Raw genomic sequence first — 26,456 nt, 5'->3', positions numbered from 1 at the left:
CCCCCCCCCTCCTCCTCCCCCTCCCTCCCTCCCTCTCCTCCTCCCTCCCCCTTCCCTCCCCTCCCTCCCTCCCTCCCCCACCTCTAACCCCTTCCCTCCCCTCCCCACCTACCCTCCCTCCCCCCTCCCTCTCCCCTTCCCCCCCTCCCTCCCTCCCCACCCTACCCTTCCATCCCTCCCCTCCCCTCTCCTCCTTCCCCTTCCCTCCCTCCCTCCCCCCCCCCCCCCCTCCCTCCCTCCCCACCCTACACTTCAAGGTTCAGGGACCAAAAGTTACAGAGTAGATGCTATTTACAATATAGTTGTTAAAGTGATGAGCCACGGGTGCTGCTAAGTGTCTGGTGAATCAGTACCTCACATTGACATACAATATCTACAGGTGGATGTCAGTTTCCTTCAGTGTTATTGAACCTGAATGACCTCCGATGCTACTAGCCAGCCATTAGGGCTCAAAACTGTCTCTATGGACACCAGTTGGGGGGGGGGGGGTGTTATAACATAATTAACTTTGTGAGAAGTAATTAGTTTCAGTGGCCCATTTCAAAATCGTTAATTAGAATAGAATGGAATTACTACATTTTTCCCCTGAGGGGAACTTCTGTCATTTTATACTGTTTCACTGCCATTCACATCAATTTAATGACATTACTTTACAGTCAATCCCAATGGGATTTTTTACAAAGGGAACAAGTGGGAAAAAATTCAAATGCAGTCCTTGCCTCACTAATTTAAATCCCCAATTATTATCAGTGGTGATTTTAGCGTGTAAATCTTGGTGGGGCAAACTAAAAAAAACATGTTTTAGATGCATGCCAGCAAAGCCACTACACAACACAACACTAAACAATACATTAATTGCACTATAACGGTGTCAAGCGATTCCCACACACTGTTAGGGCCTACATAAAGCCTTCCAAACAGCAGAGTCCCAACAGCAGTCCCAACACCTTACCACTGCTACACCTGTCTATCAGCGGAGCCTTGTCTGGCAGCGAAACAGTTCATTCAGCCTCATTTACTGCCTTTAAAAAAGCATAGCTGATATGGCTGACTTGCTTAAACAAATGTGGTTTCTACTGACAATTGAGATGTACAAACTATGGCATAAGGGGACGACGAGCGGATAAGAGGCAATCTGTCATTTCAAATAAGACATTAATGAGCGAGCTAGGACGGACGTAGTCAATATAACTATTTGTTCAGCACTTTAGAAAAGTACAGCGACAGAATTCAGAAGTTCTTACAGTATTCTCCCTGTACCTGAAGTCAGAACCGTAGGATAAATAAAGGTGGCGTATAAGCAGACAATGAAAGCTCTTACAATATTCGATGATGACATTTCTTTAAGACAGGCTATATGCTACATGGGAACCACCAAGTCAGAACAGAAGGCAAAATGAAGAGCTGAAAATAGGCCAAATTAGGGTGAGGCACATGGGCTACTAACAGCTAACTACACAACATACACTTAGTATTACTGTCTTAGCTACAGTACACATATCTCCCTGGCATATTACATCATTTATAGAGCAGCGTTCAATACATTTTTGGACTCACCTTGTTGTGCTGTGCTCACTTGAACAGGAATGTGGTGCGATTGTCCTTCGTGGGCAAATTTTGTCATCAAACTTGGTCATCAAAGTCTGGTATTCTCTGGATTTATGGTGTTTTCAAGACAACTGGGAACTCTGGGAGAAAAAAACAAGTTCGAATCATGATTACGTCAGTGCTCTTCAGGTCGGAGCTCTAGAAATAGGCCTGAGTTCCCGACTTGCAATTCCGAGTTGGATGACCATTCAAAATGTTTTTTTTTTAATTTTCACAGTTGGAGCTCGTTTTTTTTCCCCGAGTTCCCAGTTGTCTTGAAAATCCAATTTCCCAGTTCTGAGTTTCCAGTTGTTTTGAGCACGGCAGAAGTCATGCTGGATTGACAGCATGGTCAATGTGGAATGTTTATCCTTTTAAGCTTGGAAAAGAGACCCTTAAACCCAGACTTGGGACCACACAGCCACTCCACTGAATAGCAGGCTAGTGATTGCTTTGCAATGATTGCAGTTAGTCACTGAATCCTTCTAAACCACTCATTGTTGAATTTGTGATTTCCAACTTGTGGAATGTTTATGTCCAATAGCCGATGAGCACCAGTACATTTTATCTATAATTTCTCTTCATTATTTATCTTCATATGAAAAGGATTAAAAAGGATTTGCCAGTAGATTGTTAACTTGATTCATGATGATGACTGCTAGCTTGCGAGCTAAGATTTTGAAAGTATGATGTTGACATGATCAGTCCAATCAAAGCTGCTTTAGATATAACGTGATTTGACGTCATTTTATCTGTGGCCAATGACCTTGAGCCTTCTTGGATGGACACTTCTAATGTAACTCTATGGCAACACCCAAGGGACTTGAATTTTCAAGCTCTACCCTTAGATTTGGTGGTGACGTAGTGTCCCCATGAGTGACAGAACACTGAGCCAATCACAGCGCAACTAGAGAACATTACCAACCCCTACGCTCTGTATTTTCCGCTGGCTGCCCCACCACCATAGAAACCACTGATACACTTGCATTTTGGAGCTGCCTTACTCAAGAAAACAAAAAAGAGACCATGTTTGTATGCGGCTTTATTAACTCAATAGTTTTTTTTTTGTTTGTTTTTTTACATTGTTTGAAAACTGATATGTGACACGTATTAATGCCAAAATAACATGCAAAACAGGCATCCCACCACCAATTATGTTTTGCTAGAACGGTGGGGCCTGAATGACAGGTCATTATACACTCTTAAAAGTAAAGGTGTCTGGAAGAACCTTTTGGTTTGCCACACCGGCGGAACGTTTACATTTGAAAAAGGTTACTCGAGGAACCCCTCTGAAAAGGGTCGTCGAGGAACCCCTCTGAAAAGGGTCGTCGAGGAACCCCTCTGAAAAGGGTCGTCGAGGAACCCCTCTGAAAAGGGTCGTCGAGGAACCCCTCTGAAAAGGGTCGTCGAGGAACCCCTCTGAAAAGGGTCGTAGGACCCTCTGAAGGGTCGAGGAACTCCCGCGTAAAGATTCAAACCGGATCCTTTTTGTGATGGTAGTTCTTTTTTTTAAACCTTTTTAATTATATCTTGTAGAGGTGGCAGCCTATCAGATTTGAAGGCGTGGCTTATTGGAGGCATGGCTTTCAGATAGTTATTTTTGGTCACCCGTTAGCGTAAATGTCATTCCTGTTCATGTTAAGTTTGTACACTGCAATTTAAAAATGTTCCTTGAATATTTATGCATATTACATATTCTAATAATACGAACATGGCTGATTACACACAGTAATAAAGCGGAAGCCATTCCAACTTTGGGATATGCGTAGGTTCTTGAGGAACTCCGGGCTTCCTCGAGTCACCACTAATTCTAAGAGTGTAGTGATTGACAGATACATTTTTGAATGGCAAGAGTGTAAAATAAATAGTGCATGTATAGTATCTGTATCCTACTGCATTCAGGCGATAGGAAGGCAATTATTTAAATGTGTTTTATTTTTTTATTCCATTATTAAAAAAGGGTTACATTTGTTTCCCTATATCATCTAATGTGGTTTACTAACAGCAGCTTTTGTGGGTCGATTATGATGAAGATGCCTTTACTGGTTCTACCGCCAGGGACTTAGACTGAGTGCCAGTCTGTTTATGGCGTCATACCAAATCATTGTCATGGCAATGACAGCAACGGAGTTGGCAAGAGCAACCAACAGACCAGGTTACCAGGTTACCAGGGGACTAGGCCTATTTGGACTTGAATGCATGTTCCACTACTTTAGAAGTGGATACACATACAGTATGTAGTCAGTCTACTTATGAACGATCAGCATTCAGTAGATGATTAGACAGACCAACACGCTACAGCCAAAGGTTATGGGGTGTGGCGTACGAAGGTTACTTGATATTAACTTTGCATTTTATTTTTCCTTGTGATTTGCAACCTCCAAGCCATCCTTCTTATCAGTTTAACTACCTAGGTAATTAAAAAATATCAGTCCTCTGTGATTTATCATCCTGGTAACTAAATCAGTCCTCTGTGATTTATCATCCTGGTAACTAAATCAGTCCTCTGTGATTTCCTGGTAACTAAATCAGTCCTCTGGGATTTATCATCCTGGTAACTAAATCAGTCCTTTGTGATTTATCATCCTGGTAACTAAATCAGTCCTCTGGGATTTATCATCCTGGTAACTAAATCAGTCCTCTGATTTATCATCCTGGTAACTAAATCAGTCCTCTGGGATTTATCATCCTGGTAACTAAATCAGTCCTCTGATTTATCATCCTGGTAACTAAATCAGTCCTCTGGGATTTATCCTGGTAACTAAATCAGTCCTCTGGGATTTATCATCCTGGTAACTAAATCAGTCCTCTGGGATTTATCATCCTGGTAACTAAATCAGTCCTCTGATTTATCATCCTGGTAACTAAATCAGTCCTTTGTGATTTATCATCCTGGTAACTAAATCGGTCCTCTGGGATTTATCATCCTGGTAACTAAATCAGTCCTTTGTGATTTATCATCCTGGTAACTAAATCAGTCCTTTGTGATTTATCATCCTGGTAACTAAATCAGTCCTCTGATTTATCATCCTGGTAACTAAATCAGTCCTCTGGGATTTGAAGGGCCACATGTTCTCGTAAGGTTTAAAATGTAAAAGTAACACTGTTTTCTATGGGAATAAAAATGTATATCTCTCTGTTTTCACTGACCTTTCTCTGCATATTATGAAAACTGGAAAGGTATTTGCTAATGAGAGACATTTTTGCAAAATTACCTACTTTCTACCGACCTGCTTTCTACAGAACATACGATAGCATAATACATCATATATATATATAGTAAGACCTTAATGTATTTTAATAGTTACATTTCAAACTTATTCAACTAAAAACCATCATTTAAAAAAAACGCACAATACAATCACAGAAAAATCCAACACCTTGGCATAAAGACAACAATGCAGTGTTTAACTTAAACATATTTTGAAGCTCCGTTGTCGAAGCTAAAACATATTTCTACATCATTTGATGAATGATTGACTCTAAAAGTAGAAAAGTATCACATCAACGCTCCAGACTATATTTTGGACCAAAGCCACCGGCTCATTTCTTCCCCTTAGTAGCTGTTGTCACACAGGTTACCTTGATAAATCTTAGATCCAGACTCTGTGTTGGCCATATGAACAAGTCCAGAGGGTCCACTGAAGGACGGATGAATACAGTTGTAATGGATGGATAATAGGCCCACAGTGAGTCACTATACAACATTTCCAACAGCAGAGACATGTCTTACAGTCGACAAAGAATAACAGCATGCATCTTATGTATCTAAAGATCTTTGATCGTGAATGTGATGAAGGGGTTTATTTCAGATACATGTCCAGATTCCACCTCCAAAAGAGGGGATGAGCCGTAATGTCTAAGGATGTTAGTCTGCTGGGACAAACTACGATGTGGAGATATTCTATGTTGGGTCTTTTTGCCCATAGTAAAAACCAACAACCGCACAAGATCACTTCCATAATCCATCAGCGGTTGATTGCTCTAGTCTGATGAGTGGTTGATTGCTCTAGTCTGATGAGTGGTTGATTGCTCTAGTCTGATGAGCGGTTGATTGCTCTAGTCTGATGAGTGGTTGATTGCTCTAGTCTGAAATCCCTCGGTGAATTAACTTTTAGTCCTCATCCTCATCCTCTCCGAAAGAGAGAAGACTCTTGTTTTTCACCTTCTTTTCAGACTTCTCCTCCTTTTTCTCTTCATCTCCTCCTTCACTCTTCTTCTTCTTGTTAGAGCTGGCGGTGATGCCCTGGAACTTGTCGGAGGAGCGCTTCGTGGGCTTCTTGAACAGGATCTTGCCATCAGCAGGAGGCTTGTCTTCTGTAGGCAGCAAGGAGAAGAGGCAGATGAAGTACACACACAGGCCCACAGTACAGACCCTGTATACACACAGTAGACACAGTACAGACCCTGTATACACACAGTACAGACAGACCCACAGTACAGACCCTGTATACACACAGTAGACACAGTACAGACCCTGTATACACACAGTAGACACAGTACAGACCCTGTATACACACAGTAGACACAGTACAGACCCTGTATACACACAGTAGACACAGTACAGACCCTGTATACACACAGTACAGACCCTGTATACACACAGTAGACACAGTACAGACCCTGTATACACACAGTAGACACAGTACAGACCCTGTATACACACAGTAGACACAGTACAGACCCTGTATACACACAGTACAGACCCTGTATAAACACAGACCCACAGTACAGACCCTGTATACACACAGACCCACAGTACAGACCCTGTATACACACAGTAGACACAGTACAGACCCTGTATACACACAGTACAGACCCTGTATAAACACAGACCCACAGTACAGACCCTGTATACACACAGACCCACAGTACAGACCCTGTATACACACAGACCTACAGTACAGACCCTGTATACACACAGACCCACAGTACAGACAGACCCACAGTACAGACCCTGTATACACACAGTATAGAGACACACGCCAATTAACACCAAGTTAATTTGATAGTTTAGGCTATTATATATTATTTATTGGTACAATTAATTGTTCTTACCTTTTTCTGTACCATCCTTTACCTCTTTTATCTGTAACACTTCTTCAGCGCTTAAATCTCCCTTTTTGAGAATGACAACTTGAGGCAGCTCATCTTCACGATCACTGCCACCGTCATCCTCCAAGGCTGACATCTCTAAACGCTGCGGGAACAGTGACAAGGTTGAATATCACCATACTGACATCATACCAGCCGCTCTTTCCAGGTTAAAAGGTACACACATCTGCAAAAATAGCCCTTCGTGTCAATGAAATATCTATAGTGGTCAAGGAATTGAATTATGTGAGAGAGAACCCAATAATTTGGAGGGTGGTCAACTCTCCTGTAGAGCTAGCTAATAAGGTTACTTGACTAGCTGAATCAAGATGTTAGCGCAGGACTCGAACTAAAAGCTACATATACAGTCACGTATATACTGTAGCTCTACATCCCACCTAACGTTAGTCCATTTCACATAGGCTAGCTAACCTAGCACATTAGCCAAATACCTTGGTGTCAATGGTGGGTCCTTCCTTAAAGCCAACATCGTTCTTGAATTTCTTTAAAAATGACGGTTCTGCTGGTTTCACCCACGATACGTTCGCTTTCGGACCCTTATTCATCTTAGCCATTTTGAGAGTTAGAACAAATGAAGGAAACAAGATAATTTCAGGTTGTGTTTAGCGTAACATTAAATCGTCATCATCCTGCGCCCGATGAAGATCATATGATCCCGAGGTGAGTCTGATTGGTTGAACCGAGTGAAGCCTTTTAGACAAGGAAGTAGTCAAATATGTGACAGTAGTCTAGTTTAGATACTAAATAAACATGATTTCAGGTGCATTTTATGCATTATTAGCGGGCTTTCTTGGAGCCGTCGCCTCCTCGTCAGCCAAGCTGTCTCTGGGCTCAGACTACCTCAAAGGGATGTGTGAAACAGGGCTGAAAACCTGGTCTCAGGATGGGGACTACAGGATTATTCAGGAGGAAACATCACCCTGCGAATGGGTGAGAGTGTATCTATATGAATGTATCATTTTCAAAGTGTGTGTGTGTGTCAGAGGGAGACTGAGAGAAAGAATGTGTGTGTGTGAGAGATACCATTCTACCAGAGACCACTAACAAGTCCTATTGTATTCCAGCTCCACATCCCTCTGCAGCTGCTGTTCACCTGTAATGCTGTGATGTGGTGTTGTTTCAGCTCCACATCCCTCTGCGGCTGCTGTGTGGAGGACTGCTGTTCACCAGTAATGCTGTGATGTGGACCTTCTTCTCCAAGGCTCTGAGACACTCCTCCTCCTCAGCCCGGGCCACGGTCACCACCACCGCATCCAACTTTGTATCCTCTGTGAGTAGAGCAACTGGTTGGTATCCAACACGGCATTTATTCATAAAATGTCAGAGTAGGAGTGTTGACCATAGGATCAATTTCACCTTTTAGATCATAATGATGAAGTCAGGAGGACCTGATCCTAGATCGGCACTGCTACACTGAGATGCTTTATAAACACGACCCCAGATCTCAGCACTCCTCTGAGATGCTTTATAAATACGACCCCAGATCTCAGCACTCCTCCTCTGAGATGCTTTATAAATACGACCCCAGATCTCAGCACTCCTCCTCTGAGACGCTTTATAAATACGACCCCAGATCTCAGCACTCCTCCTCCTGAGATGCTTTATAAATACGACCCCAGATCTCAGCACTCCTCCTCTGAGACGCTTTAGGAACACGACCCCAGATCTCAGCACTCCTCCTCCTGAGATGCTTTAGGAATACGACCCCAGATCTCAGCACTCCTCCTCTGAGACGCTTTATAAATACGACCCCAGATCTCAGCACTCCTCCTCTGAGACGCTTTATGGATACGACCCCAGATCTCAGCACTCCTCCTCTGAGACGCTTTATGGATACGACCCCAGATCTCAGCACTCTTACTGAGACACTATGAATACGACCCCAGATCTCAGCTATCCAATTTATATGAACACAGTACAGTAGGCCTAGTAGTACAGTAGGAGCAATGACATCTGTGAATCACTGTATGGATACAGGTATTATAGGCTATTTATGTTGCCAATCCCACTTACATGGTCTGTACTGTCTTTAGGCATTCCTTGGGAAGCTGATCTTTGGCGAGACCCATGCAGCACTGTGGTGGGTGGGCATCTCTCTAACGCTCTCAGGTTTACTGGTGCTGCACGGATCAACTTCTCAACCAGCAGAGGCCAAGAAGGAAGAGTGAAGGACTGTCCACGTGTGGAATAAGAAGTGCAATAACGATACCACTGCATCAATCACCCCACTGGACCGCCTCGCCGTTTCACAAACGCTTTCTGGCTCAAATCATCTGGATTTCACCAGAACCACGTTCTATTACCACAAAGGGCTTTGATGTTACTACTGACTGAACATGGATTCTAACATGTTACTACTGACTGAACATGGATTCTAACATGTTACTACTGACTGAACATGGATTCTAACGTGTTACTACTGACTGTACATGGATTCTAACATGTTACTACTGACTGTACATGGATTCTAACATGTTACATCTGTCTACATGGATTCCAACATGTCTCATCTGACTGTACATGTTACATCTGACATGTTTCTGTTCTGTCTTACCGTCTCTGGGTACGATATGACCAAGGTCTGCACTCCATACACAAACATGATCAGGCTTTTCAACACTACACATTATTATGCAAACAAAGAATTTTGAATACTACCGTTGAGATGTATATTTTATTGACAATATTGTAATGACCTGTAAGACTAATTTCAATAAATTGATACGCATTTAGAGTTTTGTAAATAAACCTTTACATGAAATATCTTGTCACTTAATCTCTTGACTGACATGTTCTTTATTCTGTAGTCAAACTAATATCAGAACCAATCAATACATGGATAAAGTACGATATCGACGACAGCTTCCTTTTATTCAAAATGTTAAAGTAAACAATAGTGGTCCCATGATATGGAGCATTGATTTGACTGTAGAAGTCCTCCCTAGTAACCATCGCAGTATTACCATCCTGTACAAAAGGATAAAGTACAGTACAACCATTCACTATCACCCCCCACCCCCCCACCACCTAGCCCCCCCCACCCAATCACCTAACCCCCCCCCCACCCACCCAATCACCTAACCCCACCACCACCCAATCACCCCCCCACCCAATCACCTAACCCCACCACCCAATCACCTAACCCCACCACCCAATCACCTAACCCCACCACCCAATCACCTAACCCCACCACCCAATCACCTAACCCCACCACCCAATCACCTAACTAACCCTCATTCAATACAAGTGTTCTCTCTACATTTTCCAGATGAAGACATTGATAATGAATGAATTGTATGTTAATAAACATGACTAATGGAATGTTTAGATAAGGCCCTTTAACACACACTTAAAAGGTAATGTAATTCTCTGACATAATACAAATAGAAATATTTTGTTTTTGTTAAAAACTGTTACCACCTCATTTGCATACCTTGCAGAAGGCCAGTAACTGTCAATTCTCAACTTGACAGTTTATAAAAAGGCACTCAGTGAAGTAAGATTAGAGGAAGGCAACGGACTGTCTAGATTCTGCATAGTCCACAGGTCATTTTCTAGAGGTCTTCCCGCAATACAACTGAACCATGCAGAGCTGTGTATGCAGGAGATGCTCTGGAGTACTGAAAGAGCATTTTCGGGTCAATCCAACTCGTCTTCGTTGGGACTTGTACCTCATTCACGTCACCAGGGGGGCATAGACCTAGAATGAATAGACCTGGACATTTTGTGGCTCATTCTAAAAGGATATTTGGTGTAGGGTCCCTTTAAGGCTTTGGTCCAAGCAGCAGTAGCACTGTAGGAAGGACACCGCACTAGACCAGTGGAGTCTGTATAGAAATACAATGAATAGAACTGGCGTCTCTCTATAAAAGCCTAGCCCAGACCCCCACCCTCCGAGGGGGTCTCAGGGAGAGTTGGGATATGCAGAAAACAAACAAAAAAATGTCCAATTCACACATGTATAATACACACTGGTACATGTCTGAAATAGGACAAATGTAAGCACCCTCCTAATTATTAAGTCAACAATGCCATAATGAATCCCAATACCAGTCTTCCATAGCAAGTGTACTCAGGAGTTCACCAGTCAAACCTGCCAGGGTGTGAGGTTCCACACCCATTCTAGTTCTATGGGAGTCTATGACACTAGACCAGCGGAATCTCTATGACGTCGTCCTCGATGATCTCTCCCTGCGGCAGCACCACGTGGTCAGTGGGATCCCTCTTACAGCGGAGGTCAGAGAAGGGACTGAGCCAGGATGGGGAGAAGGGCCCTCCAAACGCTGACTTCATTGCCTCCCAGCAGGAAGTCTTCTCCCACCTGGCCTGCTCCCCCTTCAGACGCTCAATGCCCTGGAACAGAGAGAGAGAGAAAAAACAGTGAGCTGTAGACAGAGGAAACTGAATCAAAACATTTCATTATTTAGGTGCCCTAAGTAAAATGTTCCCTTAGTCATGCATTGGTTTCAATGGGAGATCCAGTGAAAATGTGACTGAAATGGCTGGTTTCCTGAACCCAGATGAAGTCTCCTCTTGGACTAACATGCATGCTCAAATGGACAACTCGTGGGTGTGGAAACCAGGCCATATTATGTGTTGTTGAAGTTGTTGGCACACGACAACACAGTGAGCAGACTCCAGACTAATTCTGCCAATGAAGACGTTCATTACATCCCGGGTCTTAAACATCAACCTATAAACCCATTCAGGAGACAATAAGAAACTTTCAGAAATACATGCATCATGCTGTTGTTGTTTAGGAAAACGCATTCACTCCACAGTAACTTTGGGTTTAAGTGTGTGCAGCGTGACCTCCATCCCCCTGGGTTGCAGGGCTTACCTCCGTCCCAGATCATTCAGAAAGCAGCCAGTCGGACAGCCTCAATGCTCAGAGAGACAGTTAAAAGCTTCAGTAGAAAATGGTATGAGGCACATCGGTTCCCAGTTAACCAAAGCCAATGCAGAGTTAAGGATAGATATAGGGGGCATGCATACAAAAACACCCATTGCAAATGGCACCATATAAAACAACAGTTCCTAGGAGAAAGAGAATGAATATGGATATATGACAGAGAAAGAAAAAAGAACAGCTTATTAAACAAATGGGAAATATTTATTCTTTCTCTGTGCCAAAATGTTGAAAAATGTCAGTAAAAAGAAAGGTTAGGTCTTCACTAGCTTGTTCACAGGCAAGACACTCACAGCAGCAGTCAGGCCGCTTCCCAAATGGCACTCTGTTCTCCTCTAGAGCGCACTGCTTTTGACCAGGGCCCATAGAAAGTAGCGCACTGCTTTTGACCAGGGCCCATAGAAAGTAGCGCACTGCTTTTGACCAGGGCCCATAGAAAGTAGCGCACTGCTTTTGACCAGGGCCCATAGAAAGTAGCGCACTGCTTTTGACCAGGGCCCATAGAAAGTAGCGCACTGCTTTTGACCAGGGCCCATAGAAAGTAGTGCACTGCTTTTGACCAGGGCCCATAGAAAGTAGTGCACTACTTTTGACCAGGGCCCATAGAAAGTAGCGCACTGCTTTTGACCAGGGCCCATAGAAAGTAGCGCACTGCTTTTGACCAGGGCCCATAGAAAGTAGCGCACTGCTTTTGACCAGGGCCCATAGAAAGTAGCGCACTGCTTTTGACCAGGGCCCATAGAAAGTAGCGCACTGCTTTTGACCAGGGCCCATAGAAAGTAGTGCACTGCTTTTGACCAGGGCCCATAGAAAGTAGCGCACTGCTTTTGACCAGGGCCCATAGAAAGTAGCGCACTGCTTTTGACCAGGGCCCATAGAAAGTAGCGCACTGCTTTTGACCAGGGCCCATAGAAAGTAGCGCACTGCTTTTGACCAGGGCCCATAGAAAGTAGCGCACTGCTTTTGACCAGGGCCCATAGAAAGTAGCGCACTACTTTTGACCAGGGCCCATAGAAAGTAGCGCACTGCTTTTGACCAGGGCCCATAGAAAGTAGCGCACTGCTTTTGACCAGGGCCCATAGAAAGTAGCGCACTACTTTTGACCAGGGCCCATAGAAAGTAGCGCACTGCTTTTGACCAGGGCCCATAGAAAGTAGTGCACTGCTTTTGACCAGGGCCCATAGAAAGTAGCGCACTACTTTTGACCAGGGCCCATAGAAAGTAGCGCACTGCTTTTGACCAGGGCCCATAGAAAGTAGCGCACTACTTTTGACCAGGGCCCATAGAAAGTAGCGCACTGCTTTTGACCAGGGCCCATAGAAAGTAGCGCACTGCTTTTGACCAGGGCCCATAGAAAGTAGCGCACTGCTTTTGACCAGGGCCCATAGAAAGTAGCGCACTGCTTTTGACCAGGGCCCATAGAAAGTAGTGCACTATATAGGGATTAGGGTGCCATTTGGAGATGCAGCCTCAGTTAGGTGACAGTCCTCCTCAACAACCATCCATTCAAACTAAACACAACAGAAAATACAGGTGAAGAACAATCCCAATGTTGAACAATGACATAATGGACCGGTTTCCCCAGACACAGATTACGCCTAGTCCGCAACTCAAAAGCATTATCAAGAGAGATTGAAAGAGATTATTATTCTAGGACTAAACTTAAATCTGTGTCTGGGAAACTGGCCCAATTAAGTTTTTTTTTTCAAGCATACAAAAGATCACACAAGAAAAAGTAACTTTTATAAACTCCACTGATAGGAAAAGTGCATATTTGTCATGATTTATGACATGTAGCCAGCTTGATATATTTTGATGTTGATATGAGTAAAACTACTACTGTATAATCAGTTTTGTTGGTTAATATTTTAGTATTTTTAGTAATACTCCCTTTTATTTTACTTCGCAAAATATATTTGAACTGTTTAGTTCGTTTTGTGAATCACGACTTCTGGTTTACACGTCTCCTGAATAACTCAACATTTATGTTTAATTCCAACATAAAAACGTACATTCTGGAGAAACTACAGAATAAATAAAAAAAACGTGACTTTTATATGCAGAACTTGGCACACATAGAAATGAGAAAGCAAGATGAAATGAGTTACCGCCAACTTTTACACAAATATTCTGAAACACCTCCATGTTGTATCGTTCCTAAAGAAGGATAAACTTGAAATGAGCAGCATGTAGACTGTAACTTTAACTTTCTTTTAAAAACACAAGAAAATATGAGTGTTTAACAAAGTAAGAGGGCTAACCTACTGATCCTCAACACACTATACGTCCACCTGGCTTTAAAAGCCTCTCAAAACGGTCAACTGTACAGGCCAGGTGAAAAGACAGTGTTCACCTGTGCTGGGCTAGCTGTGTATCAGAGAAGAAGCACAAGGCAGGAAGGAGGGAGGGGTTTAGTTCTGACTGACAGGAGGACAGAAGGTAGCCTGAGTGCCAGATCGGTTTGTATTATTATGCCAACTCCTGACTTGACATGATAGCACCAACAAACGGGCACCCGGAGAGACACAGAGGGGGAGGAAGAGACACAGAGGGGGGAGGAAGAGACACAGACACAGAGGGGGGAGGAAGAGACACAGACACAGAGGGGGGAGGAAGAGACACAGAGGGGGGGGGGAAGAGACACAGAGGGGGAGGAGAGACACAGAGGGGGGAGGAGAGACACAGAGGGAAAAGTGATTCAGAAAACCAGAACAAAATCAACAACATACATAAGAGTTAAAACAGGCACGTTTGAAAAGTTTTACAATAGATATTTTTCTCTGCAACTCCACTTGACTTTTGTTCCCAAGCAACATAAAAAAAACTAAAAAAAACTGTGGCAATATAGAAAGCAGAAGTGATTAAGTTGTTCAGAGTTAGGAGGGATTACAATCACGTTCAGCATTGTCAAGGAGAGTCAGGGTGAGGTGGAGAGATGGGGTGGTTGGAATGGAGCGGTGTTAACACACCTCTGTCTCAGAGTCTGTTTTTCCCCCCCGGGTGGCTAAGCTCAGACCACATACTGGTAGGATTCAGCCTTCCCATGGGCCTTCCCAGGTTGGGTCAACGGGATAAACCAGAATATGGAGAAGGGGTGTCCAAATACCGCCTTCATGTTCATCCACTTGGTTTTTTTACCCCATCTTCTCTCCTCCTTTTTCAACTGTTCTATGCCCTGAAAAAACCAGAGACAACCAAACTTCAGTGTACTGTGAACCAATCAAACTACTTCTTCCCTGACTGTCATTCTGACTGACTAATCACAGCACCCCCCCCCCCCCCTCCCCTTCGCTTTTTTTCCCTTTTGATTTAAAACCACTCTTTCAAATCTCAAAGTTACAAAGTGGCTTAAGTTATGACTAAATGGCCATAGGCTAATGTACAGTGCATTCGAAAAGTATTCAGACACCTTGACTTTTTCCACATTTTGTTACGTTACAGCCTCATTCTAAAACTAATAAAATAAAAATCCTCAATTTACACACAATACCCCATAATGACATCACAATACCCCATAATGACATCACAATACCCCATAATGACATCACAATACCCCATAATGACAAAGCAAAAACAGGTTTTAAGATTTTTTGGGGACAAATTGAAGAAAAACTTAAACATCACATTTACATAAGTATTCAGACCTATTACTCAGTACTTTGTTGAAGCACCTTTGGCAGCGATTACAGCCTTGAGTCTTCTTGAGTATGACGCTACAGGCTTGGCACACCTGTATTTGGGGAGTTTCTCCCATTCTTCTCTGCAGATCCTCTCTAGATCCGTCATGTTGGATGGGGAGCTTCGCTGTGTGCTTAGGGTCGTTGTCCTGTTGGAAGGTGAACCTTCACCCCAGTCTGAGGTCCTGAGCGCTCTGGAGCAGGTTTCCATCAAGGATCTCTCTGTACATTGCTCCGTTCGTCTTTCCCTTGATCCTGTCTAGTCTCCCAGTCCCTGCTGCTGAAAAACATTTCCACAGCATGATGCTGCCACCACCATGCTTCACCATAGGAATGGTGCCAGGTTTTCTCCAGACGTGAGGCTTGGCATTCAGGCCAAAATAGTTCAATCTTGGTTTCAGACCAGAAAATCTTGTTTCTCATAATCAGAGTCCTTTAGGTGCCTTTTGGCAAACTCCAAGCGGGCTGTCATGTGCCTTTTACTGAGGAGTGGCTTCTGTTTGCCAACTCTACCATAAAGGCCTGATTGGTGGAATGCTGCAGAGATGGTTGTCCTTCTGGAAGGTTCTCCCATCTCCACAGAGGAACTGTCAGAGTGACCATCGGGTTCTTGGTTACCTCCCTGACCAAGGATCTCCCCTGATTGCTCAGTTTGGCCAGGTGGCCAGTCAGCTCTAGGAAGAGTCTTGGTGGTTCCAGACTTCTTCCATTTAAGAACGCTGGAGGCCACTGTGTTCTTGGGGACCTTCAATGCTGCAGACATTGTTTGGTACCCTTCCCCAGATCTGTGCTTCGACACAATCCTGTCTCGGAGCTCTACGGACAATTCCTTCAATCTTATGGCTTGGTTTTTGCTCTGACATGCACTGTCAACTGTGGGACCTTATATAGACAGGTTTGTGCCTTTCCAAATCATGTCTAATCAATTGAATTTACCACAGGTGGACTCCAAGTTGAAAGAAACATCTCAAGGATGAACAATGGAAACAGGACGCAACTGAGCTCCATTTTGAGTCTCATAGCAAAGGGTCTGAATTACTAATGTAAATAAGGTATTTCTGTAGCTTTTTTTATTTTTTATGAGGGATTATTATTTTTATTTTTTTTTAAATCAATTTTAGAATACGGCTGTAACGTAACAAAATGTGGAAAAAGTCAAGGGGTCTGAACACTTTCTGAATGGAATGTATTGACTAAATGTCAACACACTGATGTCTAATGAACATCCTTCCCCACTTGTGAGGCTCCATGAGAGAGAACACAGCCATAGAAAAGTTATCAACTTCTAGGAATACAACCCGCCCCCGACTACGCCCGCCCGGCCCCCGACTACGCCCGCCCGGCCCCCGACTACGCAATCAGGCCTGAAGTTGCAGACAAAAATACGTTAGAGCAAGAAAGCAGAGTTAGTTTAGTTAAGAGTTTTAAAGCACTAAACGGTCTACTATAGAACACACAGAGAGGTCTACAGTCTACTAACTACATGGTTTATGATGGTACAGGACCATCAGAGGAAACTGATCCTCACAGAGAGGTCTACAGTCTACTATAGAACACAGAGAGGTCTACTGTAGAACACACAGAGAGGTCTACAGTCTACTATAGAACACACAGAGAGGTCTACTATAGAACACACAGAGAGGTCTACTATAGAACACACAGAGAGGTCTACTATAGAACACACAGAGAGGTCTACTATAGAACACACAGAGAGGTCTACTATAGAACACACAGAGAGGTCTACTATAGAACACACAGAGAGGTCTACTATAGAACACACAGAGAGGTCTACTATAGAACACACAGAGAGGCCTACAGTCTACTAACTACATGGTTTATGATGGTACAGGACCATCAGAGGAAACTGATCCTCACAGAGAGGTCTACAGTCTACTATAGAACACAGAGGGGTCTACTATAGAACACACAGAGAGGTCTACTATAGAACACACAGAGAGGTCTACTATAGAACACACAGAGAGGTCTACTATAGAACACACAGAGAGGTCTACTATAGAACACACAGAGAGGTCTACAGTCTACTAACTACATAGTTTACAAGAGAGGAAAGTGATCCTCTCACACAGATACATGGACACGTTTCTTCCTACTTGCTGACAGTGATCTCAACAGAATATCAGCCTTGAGCTGTTTCAAGTGGGACACTTCCTTTATATAAGAAAATGGCTGTTACTGTAGAAACAAATCCCACTCAGAGATAATCCTACTACAAGCAGAGCCTTCTCTATACACTCTTAGACACTAACTTCAACTTAAGTCCAATTTTCAGGACACTAAAAGTGAAATTTTCACTCGAGTGGAAGTTAGGATTCACCTCTATATGGGTAAGCTGCTGTAGAGAGAGGTTAAGGTTCACAGGTCATACATACAGTAGATAAACACCAAAGCAACAGCAGTGGGGAGCAGACTTGGCTTAAATACATAGGTCAAATACTTGGAGGTGCACTTGATGAAATTTGCCCGTACAATGGAATAGGTCTAGCTGAAACGCCAATGGAATAGTCCCAAAAGTGCAAACTCCACCCTGCACATCAGTCAAGCTATATAAAGCACACCTAAAGCCTTTGACATAACGTGATGTATTTAATCCAGGTCTGATGAGAAGGAGGTGAAGAGGAGAAGAGAGGAACACGCTGGTCTACTACTTACTGTCTCATCTGTACAGATGGAATGGACCTGAGTCCCGAACATCACAGAGGTGAAGATGAGGAAGAGGAGGGCCTCAAAGCACAGGAGGATGAGGAGGATGACGGTCGCAGGAGGTGAGAAGGAACTGCACTCTGGGAGTTGGAGTTCAGGAGGGAGGGGGGGAAACACGTTTACACTCACAGCACAGTGGAAGCAGCCGTTCTAGACGGGTTGATCTGGTCTAGGCAGCTGGATGCTAAGCATATTGTACATCGCAGACTTTTCAGATAGATGACTGGGACAATGGAAAAGGTGAATAAAGATGTCAGGATTCAGTTATGACGTCATTGTTTTAGCACCATCTACAGAGTTTTTAAACTACGGCACGCGACATGGGTCAATGTGCCAATAAACTTTTTGGGGCTTTTCAAATTGAACAATATGCAGGGTTTAAATCACACACAGACAGTCGTACACTAACTGAGCAACATACTGTAGCACTGCAGAGCTGTACACTATGTGGAAACAAGGCGACTCCATATTCTGAGCTTCTGGGTTTAAACAACCTCCACATAACGGCCGCGCACAGCGCCCGACAGAAGATGGGCGGGTATGGGACAGTTTAGCCATGAGATGGGCGGGTATGGGACAGTTTAGCCATGAGATGGGCGGGTATGGGACAGTTTAGCCATGAGATGGGCGGGTAGGGGACAGTTTAGCCATGAGATGGGCGGGTAGGGGACAGTTTAGCCATGAGATGGGCGGGTATGGGACAGTTTAGCCATGAGATGGGCGGGTATGGGACAGTTTAGCCATGAGATGGGCGGGTATGGGACAGTTTAGCCATGAGATGGGCGGGTATGGGACAGTTTAGCCATGAGATGGGCGGGTATGGGACAGTTTAGCCATGAGATGGGCGGGTATGGGACAGTTTAGCCATGAGATGGGCGGGTATGGGACAGTTTAGCCATGAGATGGGCGGGTATGGGACAGTTTAGCCATGAGATGGGCGGGTATGGGACAGTTTAGCCATGAGATGGGCGGGTATGGGACAGTTTAGCCATGAGATGGGCGGGTATGGGACAGTTTAGCCATGAGATGGGCGGGTAGGGGACAGTATAGCCATGAGATGGGCGGGTAACTGGAACAGTTTTCCATGAGATGGGCGGGTAACTGGAACAGTTTTCCATGAGATGGGCGGGTAACTGGAACAGTTTTCCATGAGATGGGCGGGTATGGCCTCATCTGAAATACTTCAGAACATAACCAGACACCATTGTTATGGTTGACAGGAGCTGATTGAAAGATCATTGTGTTATCATGAGATCTAGATCAAACCAATGAGAAGCCAGGTAAAAAAAAAAGGTCAAAAGCACTTACTTGTCCAATCATCTTCGAAGCAGTACAGGAAGTGGAAGACTACCATCACCAGAGAGTGGAGAGAGATGAGTGCAATGTACATCTGGAACACACAGACTCATGGTAAGACAGGGCGCTATGGAACAGTTTCCCCTTAGATGGGCGCTATGGAACAGTTTCCCCATTAGATGGGCGCTATGGAACAGTTTCCCATTAGATGGGCGCTATGGAACAGTTTCCCCATTAGATGGGCGCTATGGAACAGTTTCCCCATTAGATGGTGACTATGGAACAGTTTCCCATTAGATGGGCGACTATGGAACAGTTTCCCCATTAGATGGGCGCTATGGAACAGTTTCCCCATTAGATGGTGACTATGGAACAGTTTCCCATTAGATGGGCGCTATGGAACAGTTTCCCCACAAGATGGGCGGCTATGGAACAGTTTCCCATTAGATGGGCGCTATGGAACAGTTTCCCCATTAGATGGGCGCTATGGAACAGTTTCCCCATTAGATGGGCGCTATGGAACAGTTTCCCCATTAGATGGGCGGCTATGGAACAGTTTCATACGAGATGGGCGCTATGGAACAGTTTCCCATTAGATGGGCGGCTATGGAACAGTTTCCCATTAGATGGGCGGCTATGGAACAGTTTCCCCATTAGATGGGCGACTATGGAACAGTTTCCCACGAGATGGGCGCTATGGAACAGTTTCCCCATTAGATGGGCGGCTATGGAACAATTTCCCACTAGATGGGCGGCTATGGAACAGTTTCCCACTAGATGGGCGACTATGGAACAGTTTCCCACGAGATGGGCGCTATGGAACAGTTTCCCACGAGATGGGCGCTATGGAACAGTTTCCCCATTAAATGGGCGCTATGGAACAGTTTCCCCATTAGATGGGCGACTATGGAACAGTTTCCCATTAGATGGGCGACTATGGAACAGTTTCCCATTAGATGGGCGACTATGGAACAGTTTCCCATTAGATGGGCGACTATGGAACAGTTTCCCATTAGATGGGCGACTATGGAACAGTTTCCCACGAGATGGGCGGCTATGGAACAGTTTCCCCATTAGATGGGCGCTATGGAACAGTTTCCCATTAGATGGGCGACTATGGAACAGTTTCCCACTAGATGGGCGACTATGGAACAGTTTCCCACTAGATGGGCGGCTATGGAACAGTTTCCCACGAGATGGGCGCTATGGAACAGTTTCCCACGAGATGGGCGCTATGGAACAGTTTCCCCATTAAATGGGCGCTATGGAACAGTTTCCCATTAGATGGGCGGCTATGGAACAGTTTCCCACGAGATGGGCGCTATGGAACAGTTTCCCCATTAAATGGGCGGCTATGGAACAGTTTCCCCATTAGATGGGCGACTATGGAACAGTTTCCCCATTAGATGGGCGACTATGGAACAGTTTCCCCATTAGATGGGCGACTATGGAACAGTTTCCCATTAGATGGGCGACTATGGAACAGTTTCCCATTAGATGGGCGACTATGGAACAGTTTCCCATTAGATGGGCGACTATGGAACAGTTTCCCATTAGATGGGCGACTATGGAACAGTTTCCCATTAGATGGGCGACTATGGAACAGTTTCCCACTAGATGGGCGGCTATGGAACAGTTTCCCCATTAGATGGGCGCTATGGAACAGTTTCCCCATTAGATGGGCGGCTATGGAACAGTTTCCCCATTAGATGGGCGACTATGGAACAGTTTCCCCATTAGATGGGCGACTATGGAACAGTTTCCCCATTAGATGGGCGACTATGGAACAGTTTCCCCATTAGATGGGCGACTATGGAACAGTTTCCCCATTAGATGGGCGACTATGGAACAGTTTCCCCATTAGATGGGCGACTATGGAACAGTTTCCCCATTAGATGGGCGACTATGGAACAGTTTCCCCATTAGATGGGCGACTATGGAACAGTTTCCCCATTAGATGGGCGACTATGGAACAGTTTCCCCATTAGATGGGCGACTATGGAACAGTTTCCCATTAGATGGGCGACTATGGAACAGTTTCCCCAGTAGATGGGCGCTATGGAACAGTTTCCCATTAGATGGGCGGCTATGGAACAGTTTCCCCATTAGATGGGCGCTATGGAACAGTTTCCCCATTAGATGGGCGGCTATGGAACAGTTTCCCCATTACATGGGCGCTATGGAACAGTTTCCCATTAGATGGGCGACTATGGAACAGTTTCCCCATTAGATGGGCGCTATGGAACAGTTTCCCCACTAGATGGGCGACTATGGAACAGTTTCCCATTAGATGGGCGACTATGGAACAGTTTCCCACTAGATGGGCGACTATGGAACAGTTTCCCATTAGATGGGCGACTATGGAACAGTTTCCCATTAGATGGGCGACTATGGAACAGTTTCCCATTAGATGGGCGACTATGGAACAGTTTCCCATTAGATGGGCGACTATGGAACAGTTTCCCACTAGATGGGCGGCTATGGAACAGTTTCCCCATTAGATGGGCGACTATGGAACAGTTTCCCATTAGATGGGCGCTATGGAACAGTTTCCCACGAGATGGGCGGCTATGGAACAGTTTCCCACGAGATGGGCGGCTATGGAACAGTTTCCCCATTAGATGGGCGCTATGGAACAGTTTCCCCATGAGATGGGCGCTATGGAACAGTTTCCCATTAGATGGGCGGCTATGGAACAGTTTCCCATTAGATGGGCGACTATGGAACAGTTTCCCCATGAGATGGGCGCTATGGAACAGTTTCCCACGAGATGGGCGACTATGGAACAGTTTCCCATTAGATGGGCGACTATGGAACAGTTTCCCATTAGATGGGCGGCTATGGAACAGTTTCCCATTAGATGGGCGCTATGGAACAGTTTCCCCATGAGATGGGCGCTATGGAACAGTTTCCCACGAGATGGGCGGCTATGGAACAGTTTCCCATTAGATGGGCACTATGGAACAGTTTCCCTATTAGATGGGCGCTATGGAACAGTTTCCCATTAGATGGGCGACTATGGAACAGTTTCCCCACTAGATGGGCGACTATGGAACAGTTTCCCATTAGATGGGCGACTATGGAACAGTTTCCCATTAGATGGGCGACTATGGAACAGTTTCCCACTAGATGGGCGACTATGGAACAGTTTCCCACTAGATGGGCGCTATGGAACAGTTTCCCACGAGATGGGCGACTATGGAACAGTTTCCCACGAGATGGGCGACTATGGAACAGTTTCCCCATTAGATGGGCGACTATGGAACAGTTTCCCATTAGATGGGCGACTATGGAACAGTTTCCCACTAGATGGGCGACTATGGAACAGTTTCCCATTAGATGGGCGGCTATGGAACAGTTTCCCATTAGATGGGCGGCTATGGAACAGTTTCCCCATTAGATGGGCGGCTATGGAACAGTTTCCCACTAGATGGGCGACTATGGAACAGTTTCCCACGAGATGGGCGCTATGGAACAGTTTCCCCATTAGATGGGCGCTATGGAACAGTTTCCCATTAGATGGGCGGCTATGGAACAGTTTCCCCATTAGATGGGCGGCTATGGAACAGTTTCCCCATTAGATGGGCGCTATGGAACAGTTTCCCATTAGATGGGCGCTATGGAACAGTTTCCCCATTAGATGGGCGGCTATGGAACAGTTTCCCCATTAGATGGGTGCTATGGAACAGTTTCCCCATTAGATGGGCGACTATGGAACAGTTTCCCCATTAGATGGGTGCTATGGAACAGTTTCCCACTAGATGGGCGGCTATGGAACAGTTTCCCCATTAGATGGGTGCTATGGAACAGTTTCCCCATTAGATGGGCGACTATGGAACAGTTTCCCCATTAGATGGGCGCTATGGAACAGTTTCCCCATTAGATGGGCGCTATGGAACAGTTTCCCCATTAGATGGGTGCTATGGAACAGTTTCCCCATTAGATGGGCGACTATGGAACAGTTTCCCCATTAGATGGGTGCTATGGAACAGTTTCCCACTAGATGGGCGGCTATGGAACAGTTTCCCCATTAGATGGGCGGCTATGGAACAGTTTCCCCATTAGATGGGCGGCTATGGAACAGTTTCCCCATTAGATGGGCGGCTATGGAACAGCTTCCCATTAGATGGGCGGCTATGGAACAGTTTCCCATTAGATGGGCGACTATGGAACAGTTTCCCCATTAGATGGGCGCTATGGAACAGTTTCCCACGAGATGGGCGCTATGGAACAGTTTCCCACGAGATGGGCGCTATGGAACAGTTTCCCCATTAAATGGGCGCTATGGAACAGTTTCCCATTAGATGGGCGGCTATGGAACAGTTTCCCCATTAGATGGGCGACTATGGAACAGTTTCCCATTAGATGGGCGACTATGGAACAGTTTCCCATTAGATGGGCGACTATGGAACAGTTTCCCAGTAGATGGGCGACTATGGAACAGTTTCCCACTAGATGGGCGGCTATGGAACAGTTTCCCATTAGATGGGCGACTATGGAACAGTTTCCCATTAGATGGGCGACTATGGAACAGTTTCCCATTAGATGGGCGACTATGGAACAGTTTCCCATTAGATGGGCGACTATGGAACAGTTTCCCACTAGATGGGCGGCTATGGAACAGTTTCCCCATTAGATGGGCGACTATGGAACAGTTTCCCATTAGATGGGCGCTATGGAACAGTTTCCCACGAGATGGGCGGCTATGGAACAGTTTCCCCATTAGATGGGCGCTATGGAACAGTTTCCCCATGAGATGGGCGCTATGGAACAGTTTCCCATTAGATGGGCGGCTATGGAACAGTTTCCCATTAGATGGGCGACTATGGAACAGTTTCCCACGAGATGGGCGACTATGGAACAGTTTCCCACTAGATGGGCGACTATGGAACAGTTTCCCACTAGATGGGCGACTATGGAACAGTTTCCCATTAGATGGGCGCTATGGAACAGTTTCCCATTAGATGGGCGCTATGGAACAGTTTCCCCATTAGATGGGCGACTATGGAACAGTTTCCCACGAGATGGGCGACTATGGAACAGTTTCCCATTAGATGGGCGACTATGGAACAGTTTCCCATTAGATGGGCGGCTATGGAACAGTTTCCCCATTAGATGGGCGCTATGGAACAGTTTCCCCATGAGATGGGCGCTATGGAACAGTTTCCCCATGAGATGGGCGCTATGGAACAGTTTCCCACGAGATGGGCGACTATGGTACAGTTTCCCACGAGATGGGCGACTATGGTACAGTTTCCCACGAGATGGGCGCTATGGAACAGTTTCCCCATTAGATGGGCGCTATGGAACAGTTTCCCATTAGATGGGCGGCTATGGAACAGTTTCCCCATTAGATGGGCGGCTATGGAACAGTTTCCCCATTAGATGGGCGCTATGGAACAGTTTCCCATTAGATGGGCGCTATGGAACAGTTTCCCCATTAGATGGGCGGCTATGGAACAGTTTCCCCATTAGATGGGTGCTATGGAACAGTTTCCCCATTAGATGGGCGACTATGGAACAGTTTCCCCATTAGATGGGTGCTATGGAACAGTTTCCCACTAGATGGGCGGCTATGGAACAGTTTCCCCATTAGATGGGTGCTATGGAACAGTTTCCCCATTAGATGGGCGACTATGGAACAGTTTCCCCATTAGATGGGCGCTATGGAACAGTTTCCCCATTAGATGGGCGCTATGGAACAGTTTCCCCATTAGATGGGCGGCTATGGAACAGTTTCCCATTAGATGGGCGACTATGGAACAGTTTCCCCATTAGATGGGCGCTATGGAACAGTTTCCCACGAGATGGGCGCTATGGAACAGTTTCCCACGAGATGGGCGCTATGGAACAGTTTCCCCATTAAATGGGCGCTATGGAACAGTTTCCCATTAGATGGGCGGCTATGGAACAGTTTCCCCATTAGATGGGCGACTATGGAACAGTTTCCCATTAGATGGGCGACTATGGAACAGTTTCCCATTAGATGGGCGACTATGGAACAGTTTCCCAGTAGATGGGCGACTATGGAACAGTTTCCCACTAGATGGGCGGCTATGGAACAGTTTCCCATTAGATGGGCGACTATGGAACAGTTTCCCATTAGATGGGCGACTATGGAACAGTTTCCCATTAGATGGGCGACTATGGAACAGTTTCCCATTAGATGGGCGACTATGGAACAGTTTCCCACTAGATGGGCGGCTATGGAACAGTTTCCCCATTAGATGGGCGACTATGGAACAGTTTCCCATTAGATGGGCGCTATGGAACAGTTTCCCACGAGATGGGCGGCTATGGAACAGTTTCCCCATGAGATGGGCGCTATGGAACAGTTTCCCCATGAGATGGGCGCTATGGAACAGTTTCCCATTAGATGGGCGGCTATGGAACAGTTTCCCATTAGATGGGCGACTATGGAACAGTTTCCCACGAGATGGGCGACTATGGAACAGTTTCCCACTAGATGGGCGACTATGGAACAGTTTCCCATTAGATGGGCGACTATGGAACAGTTTCCCATTAGATGGGCGCTATGGAACAGTTTCCCATTAGATGGGCGCTATGGAACAGTTTCCCCATTAGATGGGCGACTATGGAACAGTTTCCCACGAGATGGGCGACTATGGAACAGTTTCCCATTAGATGGGCGACTATGGAACAGTTTCCCATTAGATGGGCGGCTATGGAACAGTTTCCCCATTAGATGGGCGCTATGGAACAGTTTCCCCATGAGATGGGCGCTATGGAACAGTTTCCCACGAGATGGGCGACTATGGTACAGTTTCCCACGAGATGGGCGACTATGGTACAGTTTCCCACGAGATGGGCGCTATGGAACAGTTTCCCATTAGATGGGCGGCTATGGAACAGTTTCCCCATTAGATGGGCGCTATGGAACAGTTTCCCACGAGATGGGCGACTATGGTACAGTTTCCCACGAGATGGGCGACTATGGAACAGTTTCCCATTAGATGGGCGCTATGGAACAGTTTCCCCATTAGATGGGCGCTATGGAACAGTTTCCCACGAGATGGGCGACTATGGAACAGTTTCCCACGAGATGGGCGACTATGGAACAGTTTCCCACGAGATGGGCGACTATGGAACAGTTTCCCACGAGATGGGCGACTATGGAACAGTTTCCCACG

General features: G+C 45.5%; 3 protein-coding genes across 13 annotated transcripts in view; 1 reads left to right on the top strand and 2 right to left on the bottom strand.

Moving 5' to 3' along the window:
- Positions 1-4,860: 4,860 nt before the first annotated feature.
- On the bottom strand, positions 4,861-7,344 carry LOC115183002 (uncharacterized protein KIAA1143 homolog). Its single transcript, XM_029744368.1, has 3 exons — positions 7,134-7,344; positions 6,646-6,787; positions 4,861-5,904 (listed from the first exon to the last, which is right to left on the bottom strand). The coding sequence occupies exons 1-3, from the start codon at positions 7,254-7,256 to the stop codon at positions 5,702-5,704; spliced, it is 468 nt and encodes a 155-aa protein (XP_029600228.1). The 5' UTR covers positions 7,257-7,344; the 3' UTR covers positions 4,861-5,701.
- A 30-nt stretch (positions 7,345-7,374) lies between these two features.
- Positions 7,375-9,478, top strand: LOC115183004 (transmembrane protein 42). Its single transcript, XM_029744371.1, has 3 exons — positions 7,375-7,632; positions 7,826-7,972; positions 8,736-9,478. The coding sequence occupies exons 1-3, from the start codon at positions 7,453-7,455 to the stop codon at positions 8,868-8,870; spliced, it is 462 nt and encodes a 153-aa protein (XP_029600231.1). The 5' UTR covers positions 7,375-7,452; the 3' UTR covers positions 8,871-9,478.
- Positions 9,479-9,962: 484 nt separating this feature from the next.
- The window catches only part of zdhhc3a (zinc finger DHHC-type palmitoyltransferase 3a), a 28,308-nt gene continuing 11,814 nt past the window's right edge, over positions 9,963-26,456 (bottom strand). For 9 of the 11 annotated variants that reach the window (XM_029744341.1, XM_029744344.1, XM_029744347.1 and 6 more), the window contains exons 8-10: positions 19,318-19,399; positions 17,959-18,089; positions 9,963-11,055 (exon numbers count right to left, since the gene is read on the bottom strand). In XM_029744341.1, the coding sequence (XP_029600201.1) occupies positions 10,849-11,055; positions 17,959-18,089; positions 19,318-19,399 (420 nt within the window). In that variant the 3' untranslated portion in view covers positions 9,963-10,848. Of the gene's footprint in view, positions 11,056-14,369; positions 14,787-17,958; positions 18,090-19,317; positions 19,400-26,456 lie in introns of those variants that run through there. The other 2 variants (XM_029744352.1, XM_029744351.1) reach the window with 2 other exon arrangements.

This window comes from Salmo trutta, unplaced genomic scaffold, assembly GCF_901001165.1.
Source record: "Salmo trutta unplaced genomic scaffold, fSalTru1.1, whole genome shotgun sequence".
Taxonomy (NCBI): domain Eukaryota; kingdom Metazoa; phylum Chordata; class Actinopteri; order Salmoniformes; family Salmonidae; genus Salmo; species Salmo trutta.
The sequence above is the reverse complement of the archived record's forward strand: the minus strand, read 5'-3'. Positions and strand labels throughout refer to the sequence as shown.